Below are 16,037 nucleotides of genomic sequence, written 5' to 3' on the forward strand. Positions count from 1 at the left end.
CCTGAAGTCAAGGCGCCGCTGAAAGCGCGGACCCAAGTAAAGCAATGCACATTCCATAGGGAAAGGCACCTGGAGGCCGGAGCAACAGTCTTCAACACTTCCCGAGCTCACCTTAATAAAACAAAGCACTCTCAGACAATGAGAAGCTTCACACAGCCAGAAGCAGGCGCCCAACACCGATTGGGATCAACGGGCTTCAGCCCCCCCAACCCCAACATCACTGTCTTTTCCTCACCCTGGCCACCAGTGCCAGATGTTCACACTGCCCACCCCAGTTCTTCACATTACCCAACAATGCCACATTCTATCACTGTTCACCAGTGTAACTTTACTATTCTGAATCCCACAGCCTCTTTCTCACAATTTTCATTGTGGCAGCTTCTTTAACTGCCGTGATGGGCAGTTAAAGAAGCTGCCACAATGAAACTACACATTTTGGCCCCACTGCCCGTTCTTCAGGCTGCCCACTTGGGGAGATCCTCACATGCCCCCAATTGCCAGTCCCTCATGCTGTCTATCAGTGGCAGCATCTCACACTGCCCGACAGGTTCGGTTCGTCACATTGTTTACATATGCCAGTAGCTGACACTGCCCATCAGACTAAATGCCCATTTAGTCCTAGGACTCTTTGCTGTGACTAGAAAATGTAAGACCATGTTTGTGCCAGCTGTGCATGAGTGAAGTGGGGGAATGGAAGGAGAAGTTGGGGTAAGGTGAGAGTGGATTCGGTGGGTGAGTGTAGAGTACGTGCAAGGGTGGAGGCAGGGAGTACACGTGAGGTTGAATTGTAAAGTTGAGAAAAGAGATTGTGTGAAAAGGTGAGAGTGTGTGGGGGTGCAGATTGGAGTACATGAGAGAGTGGAGCACGTAGGGGAATGGAGAGTACACAGTGGAGAGTACGCGGTAGTACAGAGGGACCTCATTGCCCCAGCCTTCTCCAGGTTGCCCTGGCAGGCCTTCCAGGCTTAGCCCCTCTCCAAACCGTGCAGCATCAGGTACAAGGCGGCTGCACCCGGCATGGCCGACAAGATGAAAGCCTCTGGAAGTCGGGGGGCCTCCAGGGGCCCAAACATGCTCCAAATGCCCAAGAGACAAGCATCTCCCCATCTGTGCGCCAGGATGTTAAAAAGGCCCCTCTCCAGAGAGGCTCATCGACGCCTAAAGTGGCCTGAAAGGAGCCGAGGGGGCACCGCATCACCGAGTACCTAATGTGCAATTGACACGGGTTCTCAGCCCCTCACCCCTCCCCACGGCTCCGAGTCCACAGCATGTACTGGCCTAGCAAAGGTAACATACAGTACTGAGCAGGGTACGGGCGAGGGGGGGCTCTGGATTCTGCTGGCTGTGCCCTCTTCACTGCCTCTGCTGGAACCAGCACCTTCCAAATACTCTCCACCCTTCTCATTACACTGTCTCTCATCTCTTCCCGGTACTCTCATCCTGTGTCTTTACCCTCGGCCGTTACCCACCCTCACTTCTCATTCCGTACCCTTGGTCTCTTTCACTGCCATTATCAGGTCTCTGGTCCATATCATCTTTCCTTACTCTCTGATCTTATCTGTCCTATGCAGGCGTGCATAGCCCCCCACCCCCCTGTCGTGTGTGTCTGCCCAGCCTGAGACGCTTCCCGGGCACACACAAAGCCGCAACTGGGTACTTCACAGGTCTTTAAAAGACCATTCACTTGTTAGCGAGGCTTTTTTATTTATTTCACCCCTTCGGCTGGAAGAATTAGGCCCCCCCCCCCGAAATGTTTATTGCGCCTCTGCCCAGAAGTGATACGGGGGAGAGCATGCTGGATGGGGATGACTACCCCAGGCTTCCCCCCCCCCCCCCAGGGGTCCTGATGAATGACCTGTGAAGGGAGAGTGCCAAATGCGGCGCTAAGAGTCCGCCCTCTCAGTAGGACGCCCGGAGAGCAGCCTGCATTCTATGCATCAGATCAGGCAGCCCTGAGCTGAAGCACTTTGTCAGTATTTTTCCGTTTATATTTATAAATACAGTCGAAGGACAAAAAGTTTTCCGTCTGCATTTATAAGTTAAAATCCGCTTAAATGGAAAACCGGGAGCCTTAGTTATAATTGACATGTATAACTGGATCTATGATGTAATGACTGTCTTTGAAGAAAAAAAAACTTTAAACAAAGGTTTAAAAAAAAAAAAAAGAAAAAACAACCGGAGATGATATATCTCCCTTTGAGTCTTATGACAGACTTACAATTTATGCTGGCAGACAATAAGAGGAGATTTCTGCCAGAGCAGAGTATCCAACAGGCTCCTCCTCCTGCTATGCCTTCTTTTCCACAGGCGCAGGTTCGCTCCCCTCGTCTCCAACAGTCTCCTAGGGTGCAGCCCCTTCCTCAGGTGGCCCCTGTACAACAGTTGTCATCAGTTGTCATCCTCTGATGAGGAAGTAGAGAGAGAAGGAGAGATTCAGTAAGATGAATGGGATTCTTATATCATTCCCACTCCGGCATCCCCACCCCTCCCACAAGCGAATTTACCTCTGGAAGATATTGGAGGTTTCCACAACCTTCTGGAGAGAGCAGCAAAAGGTTTTGATTTACCAATGCCTGTGCATCAGCAGGACTATTTTCTGTACAATTTTAAAGAACCTTATAGAAAATCAGTAAGGTCTATGCCTATTATTGATTATATATGGAAAGGACTAAGAATAATGCAGAATCCAGCAACTGTTCCACCCGTGTTGCCAAGGTTGAACAAAAAATATAAGGCGCCAGATGACGCTCCCGCTTGCTTAGTAGGTCATCCAAAACCAGATTCCGTTGTCTCGCAAGCAGCACAGCGACGTTCTAAGAACCCTTCAGCTCCTCCTGATAAAGAAGGCAGAAGGCTTGACAACATCAGGAAGCCTTTTTCGGCTATGTCAGCTTTGACAGTACGAACTGCAAATTCACTGGCTTTATTGGGCCGTTATAATAGGCAGATGTGGTCGGATTTGGCACCATTCTTGGACAAACTTCCACCGGAGGACAAGGAGAAACCTAAGCAGACCACCTCTGAAATAATAGACTGTTCTATGGATGTGGCGTCAACTGGTTTCCGGCAGCTAGCGGGAGCGGATGCTGGCTTAAAGCCACTTGATTCAGGCGGGAGGTACAGATTGAAGATTCATGACCTACCTTATAATGGAGAAGAATTATTCGGCAGCCAAGTTGACAAAACTTTACAAGCCATCAAAAAAGACACAGATACGTCCAAGTCTTTAGGTACTCTACAGTACCGAAAGATGCTTTTTTGTGGCTCCCGAGCATAAGGTTACCAACCATACAGATCAGGATACCAACAATTTGGCTATTCAGCATATTCTTCCACCGATCAACAATACAGGCCCCAGTTTACTAACCGCCAGCTGCCTGATGCGGCCTACTACAAGACTTCTTTTAGAGGAAATCAGGACGCCAGGGTAAAGAGACTGGTCATCACCAATGACCTTTCCCCGCTGTCGGTCTCGTTCCTACTTCTTCCATCCCCGGTGGGCGGAAAAATATCCTGTTATCTTCAGCAACGGCAGGACGTAACATCAGACCAATGGGTCCTAAACATAATCCAATTCGGCCACTCCTTGGAATTTACAGAGATCCCGCCACCAACTCCTCCTCTGCATCGCTTACAAAAGCACTTACATCTCTTGAAGATGGAAGTTACCAACATGTTGCAGAAAGGAGCAATAGAAAGAGTTCCCCTCAACTAAAGAGGAAGTGGTTTCTACTCCCGTTTCTTCTTGATCCGAAAGAAGCTAAAGAAGTGGAAGCCGATCTTGGACTTACGAAACTTAAACAAATTCCTCAAAAACAATTGTTCCGCATGATCTCTATTCAAGATAAGCAGGGCAAAAGCTTAACAGATCATTCAAACCTGGGTGAAATGAACTGTTTGTGCCTGCATGGAACACATTCAGAGGTACTATGACCGGCTGAAAAAGGCTTGCTCACTCTTCAATTCCAAGAACTATCCAGTCTGGTATTTTCAGTGAAATCAAATAAAGACTGTCTAGAATTTAAGATTGATTAGTCCTTTGAGCTTCATATTTTCAGTACTTAACCAATAGAAGTAACTTAGCATGTTGCAATATAATAACAGTGTTAAAGAGGAGTATGTACGATAGCTTACTAACAGCTTACTAACCGCTCCCATATACTACATTAGATTGTGATTCATTGCATCTTAGGCAGAAATTGCTATGTGGAGGAACCTTTCTAATACTAATGGTAAAAGGTACCAAAGCGCCTCCACTCTATCATTCATATATACTTTATTTCAGTCCAAGGTCCATAAAAGCAATATAATGAATGAAGATTCAGTGGCACATCTTGCTTCAGCAGAAATCAACTTGCAAATGGGGAAAAGTCAATTTGCCAAGTATCTACAAAGCAGTATAGAGAATCTTGGAATTTCAGATTTGTGGCAACTGAACACGAGTGGGTATACCTTCAAGAAAACTTTGAATAAGTGCATCCAGCAGAAAAGCCGCCTGGAGGATACAATGAAATTAGCAAAACTAGTGCATGGGTGGCTGATCATAAAATTCTACAATATCAGCAAGAAACAACCTATTGAGGTAGCATTGTCATTGTCCATCAAGAGGGAATTTTTAAAAATACGATTTGGTCTCCTTCCATCTCTGGACTTCCTATCTAAGTGGCAGAAGAATGCTCAACTGGAGGTCACATCGTGTCACCAGTGCCATCAGGCAAATGGAACGTTCATGCATATACCTTTTGTATGTCCCGTCTTATTAGCATATTGGAGGACCTTGCTGCGTAAAGAGTTTTTTAGCCCTGGGAGTAAGAACTTGTAGGTCGGGGTCATAGAGGCTTTAAACCCATAGAACTTTATGCTTGGCATTCAATTGGTGCAATATTTAGAAATGTTTAATAAGCAGATAAAAACACTGTAAATAGAGATATGTTTTATGGTGTAGATAGGTGCCTATTTTATGTAAGCCTGCTAGGAGTTGAAAAAGAAAAGGAAAAAAGGAGCTGTTGACCCCTATCCCAGTGTTATAGTAAATTAAGTTAAATGGAGGGGTTGCTATGGGATGGGCACTAGGTACATTGCCCCCCTATTCTTATTCTCCTCGTGCCTTTGTCATCCCAGGAGGACCTGAGATCTAAGTTACCTTATACTCAGGTCTTTTGGTAATGATTTATTGCTTGCTATCTTGAACAGCATGTTTGCCTGATGTGCGATGTGTGATGAGCTTTTTCACAATTTTCCTGAGCTTAGCAAGTTTGATATAGAATGGTTTGTGACTTTAAATGTTCAGTGATCTTTTTGCACAGTATTACGTTATGTTCGTACAATGCACCTCAGTACAATTTTTATTTTTATGTGTTTAGTCAGGTTGAAATAGGATGGTCCATGTGCTTACACTGTGAATGCTTTTTGGACAGCAATTTTGTGCTGTTTGCACAATGCATCTACTGCATGATTTTCCTTTGTTTGCCAGGTGGATATAAAGATTTATTAATTTTAACGTTTTCCTTTTGTTAATTTATTTGAAGATGAAAGAATGATCTTATAACTGTCATAATTGTGTATGTTTATGTTTTTTATTAACAAATAATAAGCTAAACTGAATTGACACTGGATTTTAATGTATTTCCAATGGTTTAACATGATCCGAAATACTTGGTCTATTGTTTGTACTTGGGATCTAAACCCAGCTTGGAATGGGGATAGATTGGTTTTATCTATGACTCACTGCTGCAATTTGGCTAGGATCTGGCGACAGAACACCTTTTGGAGAATATCAATTAGGCTAAACTGCCTTTAATTGCTAGGGTTGGATCTAACACCCTTTTTATGAATTCTGATTATTCCAGCCCCTCTCCATGAATCAGAAAAGGGGGCACTGGACATAATGGCATTAGACAAGATACCAGATCGCCAGATCTCAATCTCCAATTGGTATAAATCTCCCAGAAAAAGATTCAGACCTGATGCTTTCCCAGGCTTCAGGGACACATTCGCCTCTCTGGTGTCATTTAAGGAAAAGAACTCCTGGCATGGTGCTTCAGAACTACTACTGGCTGGAGTAATCTGATCTATGCTACATAGCATCTGGTTGGTAAAGGTGTAGAATTGAGATCATCATTAAAGTGCTGAACCCCATACCTTCTTTTGGATGTGGTATGTAGTGGGAGTACAAGCTTTCAGACTGCATTGGGCAAATAGTATATGCCAAAATGGGGACCTATCTTTCCTAAAGAGTACTATACTTTGGCAACCTTTTCTGCACCAAAGAAATTTATTAACCGCGAGGGGGGAGCAAAGCGCTAGTATTTGATAATCAGTGGTGTTAACATCCAAATCTACATGTCTGTGGTTATTATTGTGCCTTGTCATACTGGGTGTTTGAAAGTGAAGGAGACAAATAGCAAAGAATCAGTTACCTCTTTACGACCTAAGAAGACTATGTTTAAAGGACAGTAGATTTACCCTGTATATGAAAAGGTTCCTTCTATTGACTATTTCCAATTATCACATATTTGCTGCAATTAATCTGGGAGGAGGTCTATCTTTTCTCATTATGGATGGTTAAGGCAGTTTTCCCTTGCCAGTTCCTAGAACACTTGCCGGTTTGTGTTGTTCATAATTTAACAACCAGAATTTCCTTTTGCTTATTGATTTTCAGGATTCAGCAGGAGTTGATTGAAAAGGAACGAAAAGAGATAGAAGAGAAGTCCTCGGCATTGATGAAGCATGCCAAGGAACTACGGCAACAGGTGCGAGAGAGTGAGCAGAAACAAGCCATGGATCGCATTGCCTTTTTTGAGGAAGGCAAGCGACTGGATGAAGAAGCCCGGCAGCGCCGTGCACGTCTGGATGAACTTAAGATGAAAAAGCTGAACGAGCTTAGGTATGTGACATCAATTTTTGTTGCATATCATCATTGAAAATTTGTATACATCAGAGAGCAGTAATTGCACAACTAGAGTTAACATCACCCATAAAGTTGTCAAGAAGATCACTTACGTTGCCAAAATCATAAAACAGAACTAAGTGCCCCATATAGAGGAAAACTAAATTTGCAAAAAGTAGTTGTAAATTACGCACCAACATTTTGGCAAAAGAAAAGTAGGTAAGTTCACAAAATTTCCACATAGAGTGGGACATAGTCTGACCAGCCTCATTACTATTCCTGAGATTGATCACAAATTGTTACTCACCCCAACTGGTGTCGATCACAAGGGTTTTGGCCGGCTGGACTCATCAGACAATTGTCTGTGATTGTTTTTTTTACTAAAGTAGTTCTACAAAACTTACTACAAACCTCTTTTCATTAGCTGCTTGTATGTTGTAACTTACACTTTTGTAGTAAGTCCCTACCTCCATTATTTTCTATGAAAGTGTATTGCTGTTCCAGTGTTTGGCCATGTGCAGTTCTAAGGACAAAAATTTAAGTTTCTACAAAAGTGTAGCCTGTGAATACCGAAAATTTGTAAACTTACTCAAAAGTGTAAACTTACTCAAAAGTGCAAGTTACCTTTGTGAATCAGGCCCTAACTCTATATTTTTATATGAGGTGACTTCGTTCTGCTTGTTTTTTTGTATTTTGATTGCTCACAATGGGCTGATTCAATTCCCAGTTTTAAGAGTATGAATTAAATATTCTGTATAATTGATATGGATTAAGTACAATAATTGATTTAAATTGATTCTAATAGTGATAAATTGAATCATATACCTCTATTGTTATCTGAAATGTTTTTAATGTAAGATTGCTCAATATTATTCTAGATGGGGGCCTTTTTTACTATGAATATTTTGCACACTGTGTACTTCATATAAAAGCACATAAATTACATTAATTTTATAGGATGAGATATACTTTTGTTCCCAGAACCCAGCCACCTCTCCTATCACTCGTTAACAATCAATCAATCAATCAATCAATCAGTGTTTGTTAAGTGTGATTACTCACCTGTGATGGTCTTAAGGGGGTGGGGGAGGAAAGAGGGGGGATGGCTGCAGGTCCTGATGAGCACTGAGGTTCAGTCGAAGAGCCAGGTCTTGAGATCCATCTTGAATTGGGTCAGCGATGGGGATAGCCTGCGGTGGAGAGGCAAGGTGTTCCAGGTTTTAGCGGCGAGGTAGGAGAAGGATCTTCCTCCGGTCCTGGTCTTACATATCCAAGGGACAGTGGCAAGGGCCAGTTTGGCGGAGCAGAGGTGTCTGGTGGATACGTGGAATGAGAGGTGATGGTTCATGTATGTGGTCCGGCATAATAAAGGGCTTTGTAGGCCTGTGTGAGAAGCTTGAATGTGACTCTTTTGTTGACTGAGAGCCAGTGGAGTTCTTGCAGGTGTTCGGAGATGTGGCTGCGGTGGGGGATGTTGAGTACCAGTATGGCTGCAGCGTTCTGCATGATCAGTAGTTTCCTGAGGAGTTTCTGGGTAACACCTGCGTAGAGTGCGTGTTATAGTCAAGTCTGCTGGTGATGAGTGCGTGGGTGACCATCTTTCTGGCCTCAGTGGGGATCCATCTGAAGGTCTTTCGAAGCAGGCGAAGAGTTTGGAACCATGATGAGGAGACAGCATTGATCATGAGCGAGGAGTCCAGTATGATGTCAAGGTTTCGTGCATGGTCCATGGATGTGGGGGGATTCCTAGTGCGGTGGGCCACCAGAAGTCTTCCCAAGTGGATGTGTTGGGCTACAGGATGAGGACTTCGGTCTTGTCAAGTTGAGATTGAGGCAGCTGTCTCTCATCCATGCTGCGATTACCTTCATACCATTGTGGAAGTTGATTTTGGTGATTGTGGGATCGTTGGTGAGCGAGAGGGTCTGCTGGGTGTCGTCAGTGTAGGAGTCCGTGGTTCTTGACTATGGCTGCGAGCGGGGAAATGTAGACATTGAAGAGTGTGGGGCTCTGGGAGGAGCCCTGGGGGACTCTGCAGCTGATCTCCATAGGTTCTGAGAGGAACAGTGGTAGTCTGACACGCTGTGTGCTACTGGTAAGGAAGGAACAGATAAAGTCCAGTGCTTTGTCGTAAATGCCAGCATTGTGGAGTCTCATGCTTAGGGTGAGGTGAGAGACCATGTTGAAGGTGGACGAGAGGTCCAGAAGGATGAGGGCTGCAGTTTCTCCCCAGTTGAAGAAGGAGCGGATATCATCGGTGATGGCGAGGAGGGCGGATGTGGTTGCTTCGGAAGACAGATTGAGAGGAGTCCAGGTCATGGTTGGTTTTGATGAACTCGGAGAGTTGGGCATTGATAGCATTCTCAATGACCTGGGCTGTGAAGGTGAGCAGGGAGATGGGTATGAAATTCTTGAGGTCTGTCGGGTCGGCGGACAGTTTCTTCAGCAGTGGGTTGATCTTGGCGTTTTTCCAGTCATTGGGAAAGGTGGCGGCCTCGTTGGAGCAGTTGATGGTATGGTGTAATTCGGGTGCAATTGAGGTGGCGGCTCTGTGTAAGATGTGGTACAGGCACGGTCTGAGGGTGCTCCAGAGTGAATGCTCTTCATGGTCTCGAGAGTGTCGTCCGTTGTGAGCGGGGTCTAATTGAGCAGGATCTGTTGGGGGGCGGAGTCGTCACGTGTGCTGGTGGCAGGAGTGATGGGCAGGTCTTGGGTGTCGAAGCTGTTGTAGATCTGCTTGATCTTGTGGTGGAAGTAGGTACCGAGTCTGTTGCAGAGGTCTTGGGAGTGTGGGACTTTTGTAGTCTCGCTGTTAGATTTGGCGAGCTCCTTGATGATGGCAAAGAGTTCTTTGGTGTTGTGTGCGCTGGTGTTGATTCTGTCTTGGAGGGCCATTTTCTTTGTAGGTTTGAGAAGCTGGTGTGCGGTGACCGTGGCTTTGAAGTCTGCATGGGCTCCCGGGGTTTTGTTGTGCCTCCATCCCTTCTCGAGAAGTCTACAGGGGCGTCTGGACTCATGGAGGACAGCAGTGAACCAACTGGCTTTCCTGAAGTGTTGCTTGCCAGGTGCTTTCTTGAGGTGCGCCACTGCGTCGCAGCAGTTTGAGCTCCATCGGTGGAGGGTGCGTGCTGCGGTATTGGCGTCTGTTGATGTCGGCAGTGTGGTTGTGCTGAGAGTGGCTCTGAGCGGCTCTGAGATGTTCTTCAGTGACTTTGTTCCAGTTACGGCAGTGGGTGCCGGGCCAGACTGGGAACCGAAACCGTCCCTGGCAAGCTGCTCGGCCGGCCCCCCTGGGGGCTGAGGGGGTGCAGCCAAGCTGTTTGCAAGGGCCGGTTGTGGCCGATTTTGTTACTGGCGCCAATATTGCAGGCCCCCGGTATAAAAAGGGCACAAAATCGTCACCCACCCTAGCGGCCCACCTGGGAAACGCCCGGTACCCGCTACCGTCAGTCTGGCCCTGAGTGGGTGCGGTGGTGTATGGTGGGTTTGGTGAAGGCAAAATTAACGCAGTAGCGGTCGGTCCAGAGGAGTTCGGAGGTGTGGCAGTAGGTGATGTTTTCGCTGGCAGAGAAGACAGGGTCGAGCATGTGTTCTGCTTCGTGGGTCAGAGAGATGACTAGCTGCTTGAGTCTGATATTGACGAGGTTCTTCAAAAGGGATGTGGTGTTCTGGGTTGTCGAGGTGAAAGTTGAGGTCGCTGAATAGGATGTAATCGGTAGATGCGAAAACCTGGGGTGCGATGAAATTGATGATGGTGGCGGTGAAGGGCGGGTGGGGGCCAGGTAGTCTGTAGACAAGGGTGCTGTGGAGGGTGGTGTTGGGGTTGGTCTGGACCTGGAAGTGAAGATGTTCCATAGTTGTCATTGGGAGTTCTTGTGGGCGATGGTAATGCCTCCTCCTGGTTGGTCTGTGCGGTCCTTGCAGGTGATCTTGTAGCTGTCGGGGATGGCTGTGGCGATATCTGGGCCCAAGCTGGGGTTTGTCCAGGTTTCTGTGAGGAAGGTGAGACGGAGTCGAGGAGGTCCCAGATTTCTGTGGCATGTTAGTGGAGGGAGATTGTGTTGAGGAGGATGCAGCTGAGCTGGTCGGATGCGCTGTGGGTAGCCAGGCAGCAGGATGAGCTGGAGTGAGGAGGTGGGTGAGGGTGCAGAAGCAGTTTCAGCAAGAGAAAGGTCCTTGGATGACTTTGGGTGATGCAAGGTGGCAGGCTGCATGGCGTCCGATGTTGAGGGCAAGGAGGGTGCTGGCGTCGTATTGTTGGAAGGTCCGAGAACCAAGGTCCATGATGCTGTATGCTTGCCTTTGACCTTGCACAGCCCTCCGCTGTCTCTTGTCTAAGTTTGTGCTTCTCAAATTGCACATTAAAAAAGTTACTTACCTGCGGTAACGATCTTTGTGGTGGATACTCTATCTACCTTCAGATTCCTCATCTGTAGAACAACCTCAGACGTCAGACAGGATCCAAACACTTTAAAGCTCTCATGTCACCAATAGAAGCACTGTCTGAAGCTATATAGCACCTATCCTGACCCAAGAACAACAGTTTCCATCAATGTTTTCACGCCTTCAAGGCGAGCTGACAGACTGAGTAGTGCCGTACCAAACACAACGTTGAGGCAAAGACTTCAATTAGCATCGAGATCATCGGCGTCAAGGCCATCCCTATGGACATTGAGACAACCACTATTGATGTTAACACCGAAAAAAACATCCATTTGACTCTTAAGACCTCCAACCTCTGCTTCTTCATCACAAAAGCATATGAAAATTGGACCTGTCAGCCCTTCGGTGGTTCCCTCCTCTATTTTTTTTTTCCCTTCCTCTCCTCATTTCTTTTTCCTGTCCACTATATTTTTTTTCTGGTGGTAACGTAGAGTCCCTGGGTGCCCATCTTCACTAATTGGGGATGAGGCGTAAGGTGCTCCTCTAAAATGGAGGGTGAATGACATCTCCCCTACAAAATGGTGGCCCTAACTGTCACCTCTGAGCCTGGGCCATAGGCTGTCATGGGGGATTCCAGAACCTTCTGGGTCCCTCTGGCTAGTCAGGGCCCAGGCTATATATAGGGGTGAGGGGCGGCGGCCATTTTAGAGAGATGGTGTGAGGTGAGGAGCCAGGAGGCAGGCACTTGCGTGGGGAGGTGGGCGCACTAAAAGGAGAGATTGACTGTCCTTTGGGTCGGCTATTTTCCCCCTGGTTGACACCACCCTCTATCTGGTGACCTGACCCGGCTGGTAGCCTCTGTCCTCAGGGAACAAGTAGACAAGTAGGGCAAATCGCCTAGTCAGGACCCCTGAGGGACACAAAGATAAGGAGCTCCCTTCATCGATCCATTGCCCCCTGCCACGGTGATTCCCCGAAACCCTTGAATGCCCAAACCTTGAGACTGTCTGCTGTTCTGAGGTGGGAAAGTGATCAACGCCGCAGTCCCAGGAGTGCTGGCTGCGTAGATGGTTTGTTCCTGCGCTGTAGATCGAGGCTTCCCTGAAGAGAATCGCTGACCCAGTGTCTGGAGGCGCGGCCCTCTGAGAGAGAGAGGCGTCACCGAGGCTTCCTGTGGGCCGCGCTAGGGAGAAGCCGATTACTCGCATCACCTGACGGGGGCGGGCTGCCAAACGCCGCCCCCGCCGTAGTTCCATTGGTTGGTTGGGCCGCGCCCCCGCCGGAGTGTCGTGAGCGGCTGCGGGCGCGGGCCTCGGCACCTGTGAGGAAAGCCTGAAATCCAGCGGAGCTCCCCGGCCACGTCTGGCCCGTCCGGGAGCCCCGCGCCTTTCCCCTTCGACCCGGACATCGCCGGGAGGGAGCCAAAGTGAGCGCTTTCAAATCCGCGAGGGTCCAAGTATCAGGTAACCCCTGGGGGAGGCGGGCGGAAGGCCGGAGAGAGGCCCAGGACTCGCCCCTCCCCCGGGGTAGTGCTTCGTAAGCCGGGTGTGCCTACACGACACCCGACGAAGGAGTAGACTGGTCCACGCCCTCTGCCCCTGCAGGACTCATATAGCGTCAGGATAAGTCTCGGACTGCTGGTCAGGGACCTTTGGCCCCAACCCCTTCAAAGCACCCGTTTCAATTTGTTGTATTCCGCCGCCCTGGTTGAGGGGCCTCATGTAATGCGCTATGTCAAGCGACCAGAGTAGGAAGCGCTATTGAGTTACCAGGTGTAGCGTGAGGGTAGGAATTAGAATCCAGAGGCGCTAGTGATCTGCTAAGGATGGCGCTGTGTCCACCTGTCATATTTTGAAGCAGTATTTAGTGCTGTGGGCGGCGCTTGGTTGATAGGGCCTGTTTTTCAGCGCAAGCAATGTTCATGCTATGTGTTGCATATTATTTATTGACCCTATTTAAAGTAGTGCAATGCTAAGTGCGGCCTTGTAATTAATGCTTATCTTGACAGTGCAATGTTCATGCTATGTGTTGCATATTATTTATTGACCCTATTTAAAGTAGTGCAATGCTAAGTGCGGCCTTGTAATTAATGCTTATCTTGACAGTGCAATGTTCATGCTATGTGTTGCATATTATTTATTGACCCTATTTAAAGTAGTGCAATGCTAAGTGCGGCCTATTATTTATTGACCTTTACCAGGTAATGTCGGTATCATATGCAACTGTGTAGTTTTTCACTCAATTCAATATGCCAGGTCATGGTTATGTGCGGCACTAAAGCGACTGTCTCTATTCAAAGTACTAACCCACTACTGTGGGTGGTGTAATAATTGATTTGTCCTGAAGAGAAAAGAAAAGAAGAGACAAGAAATAAGGGAAGATAAAGGTTTTCCATCTTTCTCAGTTTCCTGGTGTAGCGTCATTTTTGGTGGTGGTGCGCTGGAGTGCGAGATGAGTGTGGTGCAAGCACGAAACGCGAACGAGTATAGGCCTTCCCCCTTATGCCAAGCTACCCCCGGATCTTAGGTCCAACAGACATTGAGACAACCACTATTGATGTTAACACCGAAAAAAACATCCATTTGACTCTTAAGACCTCCAACCTCTGCTTCTTCATCACAAAAGCATATGAAAATTGGATCTGTTGTCTTAAAAGAAGACCAGTACCACATTCTTCACACTCGGAGTACTCCAGGGCTTGTTCACCCACAAAGGATGTGAAGTTCATAGTCAGTTTATCTGCTACTCCTTCGCCAAGAACATCTGAGTCTCTATATATCTCTCTGGTGCCACCTACTGCACCCACACCCACTTCACGACAAGGACCCAGATAACTAGTGGGTCCTCAAGTCCTACATATACCTCTAGGCTACTATCAGACTACATGTGGCTACTATCAGAGCATGTTTCTGATGCCAGATAACTTGTGGGTCCTCAAGTCCTACATGTACCTCTAGGCTACTATCAGACCACATGTGGCTACTATCAGAGCATGTTTCTGATGTAGGGTAGAAGGGTTGTTGGGCTACAGGGTTCTATCCTGGTTCTTGTTGAAGACCTGTACAGGTGTGTGTGCTGTGAGGAGTGGCGTTGAGCTCCTGATTACTCCTGCAGGCTCGTTTCAATTATGTTATGCACCTGGTGGGCCAGGTGTTGACTGTAGAGGGATTTCCCTTGACCTCAGGCTTCAACTGCTGCCACCAGTACTTGACTGGATGTGGCTGGCCATGACTGGGTCCACGCACCACCTGAACTTGCACTGGCCTGCTCGTGCCCCCCCAGAGGACAGTCAACAGGGTGTTGCGGGCCTGAAACAGCCAGGAGGCACCTCCCTCATCCCTGATGAGGCAACCCTCCTGATTCCTGCCAGGTAAGATTTGGCCTGCACTTTGACAGATGCCCCTCTGGCCCCAGAGCCGACACATTCTTAACTTTGGAGTCGGGCCTCATATTTGAATGTATGCTGAGCCTGGATGTGCTGGGTCAGTTCGGGCCCCCTGTCTGCACTGGTTGGCGGGGTGAGACTGGATCCGCTGGACCCCTGAATTAATAATTGCGGATGCCCCATTATACTTACGCTGCGGGATTCGCTGTCCCAACCTGCTTTGCCCCGGTGAGAGGAGGGGCCATCATTGGTTGTCATCCTGCGGGAGGTGATAGGTGGGATGAGTACGGGCTACTCCCGGGCAAATCTTGGGCCAAGAGCCGGCCCATCCTGCACCAGGAAGAGGCAGGACAGGGCCACCCCCCTTGGCCATCTGCCGCGTTGATAATTTAAACTTAGGTAAGATCTTGGCCCCCATTTTGCCTTGATATGTTCTACTGGTATTTAGTGTGCCATACATGGTTTGGTCCAACGAGGTACTCCACTGTTTGGCGGCACCAGAGGTGGCCAAAGGCATTAGCTCTTATGTGGGTAAATACGGTATTTGTAAAGAGCAAACTACTCACCCCTACGGGTCTCAAGGCGCTGGGAGCCGTCGTGGAAATTAAGTGAGCTATTGCCCAGAGTCACATGGTGCCGAGCTGCAGCTGGAGTCGGGGATCGAACCGTGAGCCCTGTGCTCCGAAGTGAGCTGCCCTGGCCGCTACACCACACCTCTCCACTTTCTCTCCCTTTCCTTTTCCTTTAAGCTTGATTATCCATCTCTGGGACACTTGAAGATTATTAGGTGGATTCCCCATGCCTTGCTTTTTCTCTATGACTAGCAGGCCAGGTACACTGGCAGGATCGTTGAGATGGGGAGATGCCAAACAGCTCCATGTAGTCCTTAGGCTCTTCCGTAAAGAGAATCAGCAGACTGTTATCTGGTCAGTCTCTAAGTAATTACGCTGGAGATGTTGTATAAGAAACAAAGCACTGGGGCAAACATATTCAGTGCTTGGTAAGCCTTGACATAGGGTGTAATCCCTCCAGCCTTTAGAATTGATTCTCTTTTGATCCCTCTGCCTGAATTTCTTAGGAGCGCCCCCTGTATGCTTTTAATGGTAGTATTACTAGGTTATCACTTGCATTATCATTGATACTATACTCGGTCATATTGTTTTAGTGATTGCTGAAATTCATATTATTTTGCTTTTATTGTTTTATGTATGGATATTGATGTTGTAGTTCCATTTTGTTGTTACATCTTCTACACAGTTTTACTGACTGCAGATATCTATGCCCCAAGAACAGAACGTAATAGAGAAACAAAATTGTAACTGCATGACTAATCTTGACCACTAGAGCAGGGTTCATTTAGGTGAAGCTGAGACATTTAGACA

General features: G+C 47.5%; 1 protein-coding gene across 1 annotated transcript in view; it reads left to right on the plus strand.

Annotated features, from left to right (window-relative positions):
• The window catches only part of CFAP45 (cilia and flagella associated protein 45), a 513,786-nt gene that overhangs the window by 452,490 nt on the left and 45,259 nt on the right, over window positions 1–16,037 (plus strand). The window contains exon 11 of the mRNA XM_085639403.1: window positions 6,662–6,886. Coding sequence (XP_085495529.1) covers window positions 6,662–6,886 — 225 coding nt within the window. The remainder of the gene's footprint in view (window positions 1–6,661; window positions 6,887–16,037) is intronic.

The sequence above is a fragment of the Triturus cristatus genome, chromosome 12 (assembly GCF_964204655.1).
Source record: "Triturus cristatus chromosome 12, aTriCri1.1, whole genome shotgun sequence".
Classification (NCBI taxonomy): Eukaryota; Metazoa; Chordata; class Amphibia; order Caudata; family Salamandridae; genus Triturus; species Triturus cristatus.